Source organism: Genypterus blacodes, unplaced genomic scaffold, assembly GCF_046128005.1.
Source record: "Genypterus blacodes isolate CSIRO-AG114 ecotype Tasmania unplaced genomic scaffold, CSIRO-AGI_Gbla_v1 ptg000021l_1, whole genome shotgun sequence".
NCBI lineage: Eukaryota > Metazoa > Chordata > Actinopteri > Ophidiiformes > Ophidiidae > Genypterus > Genypterus blacodes.
This window is the reverse complement of record NW_027466834.1, coordinates 11,790,001-11,805,015: the sequence shown is the minus strand read 5'-3', so window position 1 is coordinate 11,805,015 and position 15,015 is coordinate 11,790,001. Positions and strand designations below refer to the sequence as shown.

At 44.6% G+C, this 15,015-nt stretch overlaps 1 protein-coding gene across 1 annotated transcript; it reads right to left on the bottom strand.

Moving 5' to 3' along the window:
- Window positions 1-6: 6 nt before the first annotated feature.
- LOC142992008 (CD44 antigen-like) lies at window positions 7-9,279 on the bottom strand. Its single transcript, XM_076142266.1, has 4 exons — window positions 8,634-9,279; window positions 2,358-2,523; window positions 1,209-1,348; window positions 7-1,048 (listed from the first exon to the last, which is right to left on the bottom strand). Exons 1-4 carry the CDS (start codon window positions 8,698-8,700, stop codon window positions 954-956), a joined length of 468 nt encoding a protein of 155 aa, XP_075998381.1. The 5' UTR covers window positions 8,701-9,279; the 3' UTR covers window positions 7-953.
- Between the last annotated feature and the right edge of the window lie 5,736 nt (window positions 9,280-15,015).

Sequence of the window (15,015 nt, the reverse complement as noted above, 5' to 3'; positions counted from 1 at the left end):
CCTGTTTTTATACACAGCTCGTTTTATATGCAATGTGCTGTTACACCCATTACACCTTAGAGGTATTTATTCATGTACTCACAAAGCATGATTAATAGTCTCTCCCTAGAATAAGATTCAGCTCAATAACCACAAATAAGGCTTTTATAAGTTCCCCATTGTTTCCATGTGGGCTGGGTTGTGCCGTTTTTCACCAACAGAAAACAAACTGTGGTTTTGGAAAATGATCCTTCACTAGCACAAAAGATGACAGTAAAAAGTAACCTCACCCAGGGGTCTCGTGCCAGTGCCCTGATAGCAAAGCTGGAAGCTGAGGAGAGGTCCACGCTGACGAAATATGAGCTCACCCGTTAACTAAACCGAGGCGGCGTCATTCTGTTTCCTTTGTCTATGATTGTGTCGTAAATTGTAAAATCATTACATCAAGTGTGAGAACAGTGTTTGTTTAGTGGTTAGTTTGTTTCCTGTCAATTCTATCACATACAGTCCCTACACCAAGGCGGAACAAGCCTTGATAAAATATGATTAACTATGTCAAAACCCATTCACAGTGGTTGTTGTATGTTTATAGCCCGTAATTGTTCATGTATAGTAATTCCATAAATGTCCTCACCTGACAAAACATGTACAGTATTTTAGCTCACAAGGTCAGGATCCTTCTATAGATCCAGACCAAATTGCAGCTATTGATCATAATGTAACTGGACAAATAAATCTGATTTATTACACTGATTGATTGATGTATTCCTTTTGAAGAAATCAATTAACATATCTAGAAGGGAAGTAAAAGGGAGTAACGCTGCTCACAACCAAGCAAACATTCACAGGTGAACACTTAAAATATATGCTTCACCCCGTAATAAATAATAAATCAAAGGCTGATTTCACTGATCTTGACAGGATAAGGTTGAAAATAGAGATTCAAATTGATTCATCAGTTTTAATCTCTATTTTCAGTGGCAGATTTGTAAGCATGAGTGTACATGCAGCACATACGTACCTGATGCAGCTCCGGCTATTCTTTCGACACAGTTCACCCCTGGCCCAGCTACCACATGGACAAGGAGAGGAAGGAAATAACAACAGGAAATAACATCAAGTCGTTGCCATGCATGACATTTTACACATTGTACAAATTGAAAACTGCCAATGAAAGATTAGGACTCGTCTCCTGTGTGTACGGGTGTGTTTATTGTGCGTGTAGTCACCTTCTTTATCGAAACAGTAGGCATCAGAGAGTTCGTGAATCGCAGGTGGATGAGTGAAAAAGCCAGTCTGGTTGTTTTCACAGTTTTCATGGTGAGTGTGTCGCATGATAGCAAGACTCTGGTCACTGATCCAGCCTCTCCTAGATGGACACAATGGACACAATACCATTATTAGAAACAATATTCTCAAGGCAATTATAGTAAACAAGATCTGTGCATTTCCTTTATTTTACAATCTGGCATTCAAATGTATTTGGCATGAAATTGTACACACACCCATAACTGAAGGGGTTTTAGACAAAGCATTCCACTTTTTATAAGATGCATTAAAAGCGCCTGTTAAATTGTTTGCAGTGAAACTCTGACGCCTCTACATTGGGAGGAGTGAGGACAATATCAGGCTAATCCATGCAAAGACCGGATACAACAATACAACAGTAGCATTGTTGTTGTGAATGCATAGACACTATACTAATTAACAATTCAATTACCAAACCACACCTGGAGACCATGTCCACTTATTCATGGTGACCTTTAAATGTATTTCAGTAGATTATTGGAAGAAAACATGTATTACATACATTTCAAACATAAATTGGACAGAATATGCAGAATATTTTGAGTTGTCTTAAAATGTGTGTGTTGTCTTAAAGAGTTATTAAACTTCTCAGCTCTGGGATTCTTTGACTTAGACTGACTTGAAATGTGCCTTTTTAAAACTAATCTTCTTCCTATTACCCTTTTTAAATTCACCCTGATCCATGTTGGCACTGTGTTCCCTGGCTGCTGGGCCATGAATCCATGGCACAGACTGACCTGACCTGAAACAGCTGCACCTCTGACTCCCACATGTTGACCAGGGGAGGAATTGATCCCTTTATCTCTTCATTCTTATCTCCCATAATCATATCATCAAATATGATATGATAATAATCCAATATTAGACCTATCATAGACAAGCATGCACGGGTACACAAATGCATGTATCACTCCAAATCCATCTATGCCTCCTCTTGATGTTATCATCCTTGTTGTCTCTGGTCCTTTTTGCTTATATTAGATTTATGTTGCCGGCACACTGTGTTGCACCTTCTGCTGCTATTGTTTTAATTCACATGACATGAATTGGACAAAAGCTGATGATTTCACCTGCAGGTTTCCATGTTTATGGAGTAGGCCGTCTTGAGTTGCTCCTCACTTGCCAGAGTGCTCTTCAGGTCCACACAGAGCTTTTGAGCCATGTCAAAGCTCAAGGTGTAGCGGTCCTCTCCCTCAACCAGAAACACTCCAGCATGGCTGCAGCTCCGAGACATCACTGTGGGCAAAGACAAGCCAGAAAAAAAGGCAGGTTTAGTTACACAGGTTTCATTTCAGGTCAGATTATGTGGGTGGCAGACGCCTGCAGGTTAGACAGCCTGTGCCTGCTGGAGTCATTGTTTATGGCTTCTACTAAAAAAATAACTAGAATTTAAATTCCATATCATTTTCTGGCTGTGACAAGGAGCCACAGTGCTGCAAACATTTGCTGCAGTTATGAGAGCGATCAATAAATCTGCAGATTCGATTATGGAGATGCAGTAACTTAGCAACTCAGAGGCAAACTGAATATTTTGGGTTGAGATGAGAAATTATTCCAGTTAAGCAAAGAACAAAATCCAATGATGGAATGATATATGATATATAGATGATATAGACACCAAGTATGAAACCAGCAGGGATAGAATAGAAACAGAAATGATCAAGAATCACACTAGAATGGCATTCAGGCCTGGTGAAGCTTTGTTTCACTGTATTTTGTATTATACACTGTATCTCCAGCTAATGTGTACAAACACACGTATATGTCAGATGTAGACATCCCAAGACAAAAGAGGATGGGCTGAGGTGTGTATACATACGCACAGACACACATGCAAATGCCTGGCAAACGAATACACACCGTCAACATGAGACCTGAAAGTATCTCTGTCTGCAGGGCCACTTAGTGCCAAACAGTGGCACTAAGTGCTACGAGCTTTCATTATTTCAACCAATGTTTGATTCTAGCAGAGCTTCATAAGATCATTAGATGCTTTAAATAATAATGTGATTGATCGCTCGCATTTGCTTACATTTTCTCAAGTCAAAGCGAGCTTTCAACAAAATGGTGTTCCCAGACTGAAATGAAAACAAACATCCAAATCAGGTCTAGCATTTGGAAAACCAAAGGACCAGGCAGCATAAGAGAAGAGAAGAGAGACCGCTGCATCTACACACACATCCACACACACATCCACACACACACACACAAATGAAGTGATCAAATGGATGGAATTTTGAGTGGCTTTCAATTCCAGATTTGAGCAGGTGAGTGTGTGCACTGAGAGTGAAAGAGGCAGAGTTCTGGGAAGAGGTCTCATGATATTAACCAGGGACAAACACAGCCCTCTGAGACCTACATCTACTTCTGTCTCAGTCTCCATAGTGATGTCTCCATGCTGCCTTCTCTCAGAGACAAAGGAAAGTGCACTCTCCTGGAAAATATCAGTCGAATGTCGACATTGAAGCAATTTCCAAAATGTCTCATTCACATTAAGGGAAATGTCGCGTACAAATCTTTTAGTTTGCCTTGATGGGAAATATCATAATGAAACTATAACCTCATTCAGAAGGAGACGTTTTTAAAAGATTGCCTCTTGACTGGCATCAGGCAGAGACAAACTGTACCAGAATGTTGGTTTGTCTCAAAGAACCATAGCAGCACGCACAATATTGTCTTTGGGGGCTGTGCATGGCACTGACAACCGTTTGAGAAACTTTACTTTGGCCATGAACAAACCCAAGGTGGAAAAGTTAAAGTGTCCTGAGCACTGGGATCTGGTTTATTGTTGAGAGGTGCGATGTCTGAGGCGAGGAAACGTGTTCACTCAAGCGGATGTGTGATTTAGCCTTTGTGGTGGACACGACCGAGAAACCTCTCAGAGCTCAATGTGAAGCCGCAGGTCCCATGGTGTTTACTTTATACACCTGATGGGAGAACCAAAGCAGTCGTTCTGCCATTTGGAAAGCCAGAGGGTTGCAAAGATCACAGTTAACAGCAGAAGGTCATGGAGCTACAAAGCAATGTCCCTCTGCTTCACATCCAGAGCAGAAATGCAATGAAGTTTGGACAAAATAACACAGCAAAGACTGGATTCCACACGGACCTCATCAACTCAAATCACAAGCACTAAAATTAAATCCTCATTAGACTTTTCTTCTTTTATGTTCAACCTCCAGGCCCATGATTCCCTTCACACAATGGAGAAAAACCTGTTTAACCTGATCCTTTACACTAATAACACCACTTAACAATAGGGGGTGGTGGATAGATGCAGCACCTTTACTTTATGATGTCATACAATACGTTCAGATGTAACTGTCTATCATGGAATAAATATGCCTGATTCATTCAGATTGGTTTAAGTAATAAGCTACAGGCTTATCTTAAATCAAGGGCAAATGAATCACCGAAAACAAGACTGATCATGGATGTTGCAGCTCTCCCAATTAAATTCGAGTTTTTCACAGCCTACTGAGAAATTGTAAGAAACTAACTTAACAGGATTTGTGTCGATTCAGCCATAAGCTTTATTTTAAACATTTTCATTTTTAAAGATGGATGTGTTGTGTAGTGTAGAAACCAGACTGGTGAAGGCGTAGACATCACGAAAGTCCCCTGGCTTCTTTTTCTTTTTCCACTGGCTGTTATGAGTAACAGAGTACCAGCAACAGCAGGAAGCTGAGCTCGCTGCTGCTAGTGGCAGTTGGACAACAAGAGGCAGAGCCAAGACTTGTTTTGTGAGCAGTTTCACTTCTTTCCTTCTCTCTCTCTCTCACTCTCTATCTCTCTCTCACACACACATACACACACACACCTGACAGATCTTCAGGCACATGCTGCCACATGGCTCAGTGTCCCTGAGAGTAAAGTGGTGAAAAAGAAAAAAAACTCTTCTGGCCTTGCAAACCTGCCCAGAGAGATCAAAGTGAGCACAGCTTACAATCAGCGGGCTTAAAAAAGGGTCTGACATGAATCAGAGGCGTTTGCATTAGTATGCAGATGGTCGTGGTTGTCTTTATACACTCCAGAAGACGCCCATGCCAAGGCACTGACTCTACCAAAGGCCCCATTGTCACCTAATGGACTTGAAACCAAGGAGACTGCAAAATCTGGGTGCGCAGAACCTGGAAGAAAGGGGGCTCCAACACAGCGCCTCAGCCAAAGCCTCCAGCTGCTCGAGTAGTTCTCTCTCTCTCTCTCTCTCTCTCCCTCTCTCTCTCTCTCTCTCTCTCTCTCTCTCTCTCTCTTCTCTTTCTCTCTCTCTCTCTCTCTCTCTCTCTCTCTCTCCTCTCTCTCTTCTCTCTCTCTCTCTCTCTCTCTCTCTCTCTCTCTCTCTTCTCTCTCTCTCTCTCTCTCTCTCTCTCTCTCTCTCTCTCTCTCTCTCTCTCTCTCTCCTCCCTCCCTCCCATTTTCTCTCATTACGCTGTTTTTGCCTTTTCTATGCTTCCGATAAAGAACAAATTACTCCCTACAGGCAGGTGGAGACACACGGATCATAGATACACACACACAAACACACTTTCCTAACAAGTTTTTGTTTTGACAGCAGCCTATTGAGATGCCACAATGTAGTAACACACTTGAAGACATGAATCTGCAAGACATCATACAAAACTCCAGAGTAACTAGTGTAACACCCACAGAGATAGAGAGAGGGAGAGAGAGAGAGAGAGAGAGAGAGAGAGAGAGAGAGAGAGAGAGAGAGAGAGACCTTGCAATGCCATCGCTCCCACAATTCTCCTATATCCCGTGTAATCACACCTCTCTGTGTGTGTGTGTGTGTGTGTGTGTGTGTGTGTGTGTGTGTGTGTGTGTGTGTGTGTGTGTGTGTGTGTGTGTGTGTGTGTGTGTGTGTGTGTGTGTGTGTTTGTGTGTGTGTATGCATGACAGAATGCACGCTGTCAGCAGGTGTGCCACGTCTTTCCCTTCACTGGTCACAACAACGGTCCACAGGCCAGTGGGACAGGTGAAACATGAGAGTCAGTGCTAACACACACCCCCCCACACACACACAGTCATTGCAGATGAAGGTCACATGAAGGACTCTTTCCTCTAAACGTCCCCTCTTCACACTCACCGCCTCTCTTGTGACACATTGAACCATAGCCTTGCTCTGCCTCTGACAGAGCAGGAGCCATTTTTTGCATAAAGAATGTTAACCTTCATTAAAAAGGATTTACAGAAACCAAACCTTGTACGGATGAACCCTGACCAGAAACACTCTTTTCAAGCACATATTGAAATGACAGTCGGAGTACTTAGAAGTCAGAAATTGAGGGGGTGAAAGGATTTTAGAAATTGAAGGTAGATTAGAACAGCTTTGAAGTTCCACAATTCTGTACTTAAAAGAAGGAACATGGATTTGAACTTGAGTTTGTTAGTTTCCCTGAGACACAAAGACTTGAGTGTACATGAGGATGGAAAGCCACGGGGAGGAAGTACAGCTAGGAAGCATGAAAATGCCCGTCGTAAAATCACACAAAGAAGGAAGCCATTTAACATGAGCTCAAATCCAGATTGGTGGATTTCGGAGTAGAAGAATGAAATGAGAGGAAGGTGGAGTCACACCATCATACTGGTGCGGGACCATTCAGCCTCTGGCGGTTGGTTTGTATCTGCAAACACGTGTTGGGAGAGTCTCAGGTGGCAGGAGAGGGTGCTCACAGGCACAAGCCCTCTTTGTCACGGCCCTGCTCCCCCCCCTCTCCCGACCACCCCTCACCTTGAAACCAGACACGGGCGCAGGGCGAGATGGGACGTTACGCCAGGGACGCGAACACAGACACATCTGCTGCAGGAAGTCCAATGTTCCTGTGTGTCTGCTGATTCTGCATATTTAAGCTTTGTGATCAACAGATAAACTCCGCTGGGAATTCCTGTCTGGTTGAACGAGAAGTTTGGATGGACTTTTTTTCCCCTCATGCTGCCATTTACACCTGCGTTCTCTGCGTCTGTGAGTTCTTCCACAGATAGATCATCATCCTCTTCACTCTTCTTTAGAATGAAAACTATTCCAAGGCAGTAATGGATTTGACAAACTACTGCTCGGCTTTTCATTAGTTTGCCTGCAGGAGTCACACACTTATGCAGATGAATCTAAATAGGTGGAATGAATTGAAGCAACTGCTGCACTCAAACACCTAAATCCTGCCCATCAGCAATCGCAGTTGTTTGCAGACGCACACATTTATGAGGAACAGACTGTAAATCTCATCTTCTATGTACATAAACATCGGTGAGAGCTTCAGGCTGAGTACAGTCACCACGGCTGGACTGAAGCTTACCAGACACCCAATTCATTTCAGCATCCAGACACACACACACACACTCACTCACACAAAGACACACAACTTCAGCATACTGAGAAGCGGGAAGTGAAACCAGGGGGCGAACACGTGTTGAAACACAGAGGGGAAAGTGGATACACCCCCTCTTTACTCATACAGCACACACACAAGCTGTCTAGGTAGTCTCTTGTCTGCCTTTAAATACTTGGCAAATTTATAGCTTGATGCTGATTGTTCTTTGGCGCAGTGCCAGAGGGAGTCTTTGTGAACAACCGGCACAGACACACACACACACACACACAGATACACACACATCACACACCCTCCACCTTGTAAAGGAACAAGCCAAATGAACCGCAGACCTGTTTGATTCAGTACCATCCTTACCTCCCGAGATTCAACGCTCGGAGCGACAAATCCAATCAAAATCTTACACAGAAACACACACGTGAGAGAAGACAAAGACAAAGAGAGGAGACGGGGAGGGGGGGCATGATAACCCCTGTGTTACAGAGTACAGGCGGCGAGCATGACAGCACAGACTGCAGCTGGAGCAATAGCAAAAACACAATCTACATTCTATTTTTTGCCTATTAATGAAAATAAGGATCAATCCCTCGAGAGCGGAGACCGGCCACATTAACAGCCTGATAAATTAGGTTCACTTCCCCAGCGTGAGTATGTGTGTGAGACACAGAGTGAGCGTGAGCGCCTGTCTCCTTTGTGTCTGTCAGGAGTCTCAGACTGCCAGACATAAGCACGTCTGTGCTGGTGTAGCGTGCGTTCGCTCCTTTTGCCGGCATCCACTCATCCATTCTACAAGAGGCAGCGGCTAGTTCCCTTTATGAACACGCTGACTTACATTCTCAGAAAAAAAAGGGGCTCAACTCCAAGGTCCGAGGGGGTAAAAAAAGCAATATCGCCTGATCCTACAATCTGGCAACGAAGGAGTATGCCCCCCCACCTAAGCCAGCCAGGCACAATTAAAGCAGAATAAAGGGGGAAAAAATCTCCAAACAAAGAGCTGTCCAATGAGTAAAGGCGCAGCAGCCTCACCTTGACTTTGTTGAGACTTGGAGGAGGCCAGTAATCCAAAGGTGACCACCAGGATCAGAGTCCACATCCTGGAGCAAAAAGCGTCTGCCGATGGCTGAAGGAGAAGCCGGGGAGTAAAGGTGTGTAACAGCTTTCCTGTCTTCTCTCTGCCAGGAGTGATGAGTGGTGTGTGTGTGTGCTTGTGTGGATGTGTGCGTGTGCGTGTGTGAGAGTGAGAGTTCGGTGTGTGTGTGTGTGTGTGTGTGTGTAAGAGAGAGCGAGAGAGAGAGAGATAGAGAGAGGGCAGTAAAAAGAGACAAAGCCTGGCACTGTGAGGGGAGTTGCTGTGTGTGTGTCTGGGAGCCGATGGAGGCGACTCAGACTTTGCCCAACTTTTCTATTCTGCGCCGTTAGAGAGACACAGAGGCTAGTGGCACACACACGCAGAAGGGGAAGAGGGTGGTTCATACGAGCACACACCCTTCTGCCTCTCCCACACTTGCGACCTCCCACCTCCCCTCCCAAACCACCTCATGCAGTCTCTCTATTTTCTTTCTCCTCTGCTCTGCTCTGCTCTGCTCTGCTCTCGCTCTCTCTCCTCTCTTCCTGTCTCTGACTGCCTCTGACGCCTCCCTAATGAGCAAGAAGGTGATCTCTCCCACTGTCTGGCTGCTTATCCTCTTCTATCTCCTTCCCTCCCTCCCCTCCCCTCCCTCCCTCCCTCCCTCCATCTTTCGGTCCCCGTCTTCCTCTTTTCACGTGGCTGACAGCAACAGTTTCTGAGAGCCCATCTGCTCTTTTGTTCCGTCCTCACTCCCTTTTCAATTCATCTGATTTTCTTGTCTCCGCTCACTGGCTGTCTCTCGCCTTCACTCCTGCTGCTGTACGTCTCAGTGTGATACTGTGTCACTGATTGAAAAGGATATCAATTTCACAGACACACCTCACGGTTTCATTTCTACGAATGAGAAACCCTGAAATGAAAATCTGAACTTTGCCGTCTTTCGCACCTGCCTTGATTGCATGAATGGGCATTTGCAGTATGTTCACCAATAACCAAAGCACCTCTAAAGTGATTTCCATTCAGGTATGACAGAACGATGACCATCAAACTTTGTTCCACTATACACTTCAAGCCAATGAGCCCCAAATATAGAAGCATGCTTGACTGCATCTGTAGTGTCACAAACAGCTGCAGTATTTCCCGCTGCCATCAGGAGAAATGTGGCTCTACTCTTCCTTCCGGTACAATGTTTTCTCTTCAGCAGCTGCAGGACGGGGACAGCGAGTCATCTCCGGTTTCTGGAATCTCCCCGGCAACATACCCCGTGGTGTTTGCATGTGATTGCATAATATCTCCAATAAATAAGTGTGATAAAAAACCATGACTGGCTGCCTGTAATCCTGTGACGTCCCCGCCAAACAAGCAGGAAGATTGTCTGAAGCTCAGCAATTAACTGGAGTCATGGGAAAAGCACTTGAGTTAGCGGACGTGACCGAGCCCTGTGGCCGGATCTACGCTGCCCTATTCCTTACAATCAACAAATCCAATCACAGTATTTTCATTATTTGTTTTCTATATGTTTTATATGTGGGTGGAATAAATTTAGAACAAGGTCAGCAGAGGAGAAACAGCCTGAAGTTACAGACACATCACCAATATACCAAGTCAAATCCATGATGTCATCTGGAACAGCAGTCAACAAACTTTATTCTATGGACTTTTTGTTACAGTAACATTTTTAGATGTTCCCTCCAGCAAATCAGGAAAGTATAGAAATAGTATAGAAATAGAGAAAAGAAGTGGACCTGAACTCATTTCTGGACTGTTAAATAGTGACAGTTTGGCGTTGTGGCTTCTGTGTTCCAATGCCAAAGCGGTTCTGTTTACACTTCTGCCTATTGGTTAATTTGTGATCATTGGCAGTGTGACAAAGAGCGTTCAAAACCAATTTTGACCAAACTTGTTGGAAGGGTAGGGCGTGGCACAAGGATGAAACGGAAAACTACTTTGCTTTCCCATCTGGAGCCAGGAGAGAGAGAGAGAGAAGGGGGAGGGGGTTATTTGGCTTTGGCGGAGGTATGTACTCAAACAATCGCCCTTCTTGTTCAGTTACAGATCGCATTTCAGATAATATACATATATGCAGTTCACCTCTACTGCTTCTTGAAACACTTGCAGGGAAAGGGAAAATCCAAAGCAATCACTGCCAAAGGAGACAACCCACATGTGACTTTATTGTCATGTGCACTAAGCTATATTACCGTCATCCCTACACAACAACAACAACAAGGCAGATCTGCTGCGTCACCTGACAAACTCGTTCCAGCCGTGAAACACAAGAAGTGTGAATAAACGCAGAGTTGGACACCAACAAGGCTCCGCTGTCATCGTCAGCACACAGCGAATAATCTATAAACAAGGCTACAAAATGACATGCAGGGAATGAAAGATACTTGACCCAATACTTTCTTAGATTCTTGGATCAAGTGGCTTCAAGAGGCCTTGAAAACAGAGAGACTGACAGGCACAAAGAACACACTAGATAATGTTAAGATGTAACACTGAATTCTTCAGCCTATCCGTCTGATGTCCTTGATCTTCCTGTAGGGTATTTCGATGATGTCATGCCATTGTTTTTCAGATTAAACATTCAGCAGATTGTTTTCTGCAAAAAAGTTGATCAGGAAGCGCAAGACATCAAAAAACCATCACACATCCTCTCAATTATTTCCCCAGAGATACAATCTCCTGCCAGTTGTAGCTGTTGCCATGGCGACTGCCTAAAGACGCTATCAACACGCGGCCAAGTAATTTAAAGGCGCAGGTAGATTATGAAAGCAAAAGGGCTGAAGGAGGGGAGGAAAGGTGGAAAAACAAAGGCAAGAAAAGACCCAGAAGAGAAATGATTATCCAGCCTGAGTTAGTTTCACTGGTGGAACAATGGATGTCCCAGTTTCTCTCTCTGGAGAAACAACATTGACACAAACTGCAAAGACAAGCTGATCTAGCGCTGAATAGGTGGGTCAATGTGTAACATTCGCTGTGAGTGATTAATGTCCATTTGAGCAGCTAAACGCACACACAGGTTCATATCGGCTCGTCAAAAACCAGGAGAACACGTATTGGTCTCAAACAAACGTGTTTACATGACATGAACGCAGCTATTCATTCTTAAGCTTGTGTGAACCTATGAGGGACTGGATCGTATTTCTATGAGGGAGGGGGGGCGGTGAGTTTGAATTCACGCAGGTGTTCGTCAAAAGATAACATTTCCATCTGCTGGGTACGATTTCCAAAGCAGATAGGAAGAAACTTGTCTTGATTAAGACACTGTAAGTGAAATCAAAAGTAAAAAGTCATCTATCTGGGACCTGAAGACTGGACTGAATTTAATTTAAGGCCTTTTTCTTTGGCTATCTGTACCAAATATGTACCAGTAGCGGTGGACAACTGTATGCTAGCCATGACCTAACCTGAAATTAAGCATGAGACTGCTGACTCAGACAATACACTCAGCCAGTAAAAATTTCCATGCTGGTTACTCAGTGAGAACACACACATGCAGCACACTCTCATCAGAGGCTCTTGTGGCTGGGAATCCTTGCGGTACTGGCCCGGCTGACAAATGGCAACTCTTCAGCATTCCTGCTAGTCAACGTGCATTTTCCGCTCTGGCTGAACGGCAGCTGGAATGTGAATGGAAGCGGTTGCGAGAAGTCCATATACGTACAGAAGAAACGTACTCTGTGTGAAAACCCAGCATGGATCCTTAACAACCTCTGCTCCTGTGAAGCTGCCGGCTCTTAGGGGATTTATTAGATGGGATGTTGTTCCTGAAACGACTACTCTTCCGGCATTCTGTCTGCTACAATTGGAACAAACCAAGGTGTTCAACCAATTAAAATTTGACATATCTGTGTTCATGCCTTCTCTAGGGTGTGTGTGTGTGTGTGTGTGTGTGTGTGTGTGTATGAGGGGGGTCACTGAGTAGGAGTGGGGTGTTGTCAGGAGTAGCTGATAGCCTCGCCCCAGCTCACCCTATGCTCAGTTAATGCAGCAGCAGCAACAGCGTCTCAGGCTGAATGAGCTAAGCCGGCGTCATGGGAGCCTGACGGGGTTCGCTTCTAAAAGACCAAAGGCTTTGTGCAATCATAACAAAGCCAGACTCTCACTTGTGTTTGGGTGCTGCGAGAGCGGTGTGGGCGTGTTTGGACAGCGAGTGTCACAGGCTACAGTACAGCCAGCTGGAATGTCCTGTGTCATCCTCTGCCTCATGCTCTGTCTCGTACCCACAGCGCAGCACGGTAAAGCTAAACCCCCCCCCCACCACCACCACTTCCCCTGTATAATTTCACTGGTGAGATGTTCGCAGATGCTGCTCGGTTCTTGCAGCCTGGCTGATTTACATGCTCTTCCTTTCTGAAATGCTGAAACAGGGAGCATTAGGGCTGGGCACATAATTGAAGTTTTTTTAGAGAAAAGGTTGAGAAAGAAAAAGGTGACATTAGCAGTAAGAGGAAGTGGTTTTACCATAAGTAATAACTAATAATAATTTTGCTATTTTAGTACACAGCATGATTCAGCAGAGACGTGATGGTAGCTAGGGAACATGGGGTGACCAGAGGAAATCCAGACAACAATGGCTGAACAAACTTGAGCGTGAGATATTGTGGACAGGAGCAAGTCTCTCACAAACCCTGTTGATTCATTCACAAAGCCGGTTCCCCGAGGGAGGTTTGTGTCTGTGCATGAGAGACCAAACAAAAGGAAACGGGACGGATGAAATGACTCATTATGGAATGATGAAGCTGTGAGCTGTCTTCTATGTTGCAAATTCGCTGAAATAATGATTCATCTGTGATCAATATTTAACCTCTTTCGCAAGAACGGAGTATTCACTTTCAAAGTGTGTTGTGGAAGAAGAAGAAAACGTCCAAAAAGACGAAAATCGTTCATAAGACCAAGAAATCGATTTCCGAGTGTGTGAGAGGCCTTTTGATACGTGTTTCATTTGAAAGCCTTCAGACTGGGAGTGGAGAAATGTTTGGTGCCAAGCTTTGATGAAGCCCTGGGAGTGGCTTGGGGAGGGAGAGAGAGGGGGGGAGCAAATGTGGGCGAATCCCGACCCTCACCCTTCACTTTTTGTTAGTGAAGCGATTCCTCCAGGCAGTGACGGTCTAGGTTGTGAAAAGAGGAAGAGAATTTGTTTGTTTTCACGTCTGCAGCCTGAATCACACAACATATCTGAAGGACGTCCAAATACCAGCACCACAATAATGCACTCTCTCGCCCACGTCTCCATAGCAACTGCCTCCATCACCACACCACGCCGCGTGTCTGAGAGCGTGACCTACACGCCTCCCCTCTACTCTTCCTCTCCCCCCCGCCCTCCACCACGCTATCTCTTAAGACCCTGCACACACAGCTCATCAAAACCTCTGCAGGAACAAAATCGGATTCCTGCGTCTGGCGACTCCCTTATCCAGCTGCGACCCATAACAAGATCGGCGGGCAGCAATTGGCAAAGCAAATGTCAGTGTGTGACAGGAAAAGCAGAGGACATGTCAGAATCTGTGTAGCTGATATTTGGAAGGGCACTGCTCAGCTGCTCTCTAACAGCTCCAGCAAACTGCAGAGTTAATAGCAACGTGAGGATGAAGAGGGAAGATGATTTCACCTAATCATACTCGAAAACTTCTGAGCTTTGTGTGAACCTTGCTTTCCTGTTGTTGTCAGTCGCCAGGGTTTCACACATACACATACGCACACTGTGATACTTCCTCCATCCAAACACGTCATGCGTGATTTTCTGACATACTGAAAGTGGAATTGTGCACTTCGCTTCTCCCTTCTTGTGACTTTGATTAGATCAGCTTGACATTAAACGGTTGTTAACTGTTTCAGCACTTTGCTGAGCCTGGGGAGGGGCAGAGAGGCAGAGAGAGAGAGAGAGAGAGAGAGGCAGAGAGAGAGAGAGAGAGAGAGAGAGAGAGAGAGAGAGAGAGAGAGAGACAGAGGGCCGTTTATGAATGAGTGAACATAGCTGCATGAATATACCTGCCAAACTAAATCTAGAGCTTATTGTTTTATTCTCCAACGTCATGTAAGTTGCATTAGAGAAGTTGCTTAATTTGATTTGGCCTTTTTCCACCAAAGAGGATAACAAAGTCTTACATTGTATGATTCCATGTACTGTATGCTCTTTACCATTACAGAAAGAGGCATGAGTGTGACCTGATCTTAGCATGACAATGACAACGACAAAAAATAGCAGCATTTTTATCCACTTTGATATTTTCTGGTGGTTATGAATAAAGCCTGAATGTTAAAAGGTTTAGTTTCTGTCCCTTTTCTCTTGTACCTTCCATCACCGTGGTAACTAGCGCCATGGAAGGTGCA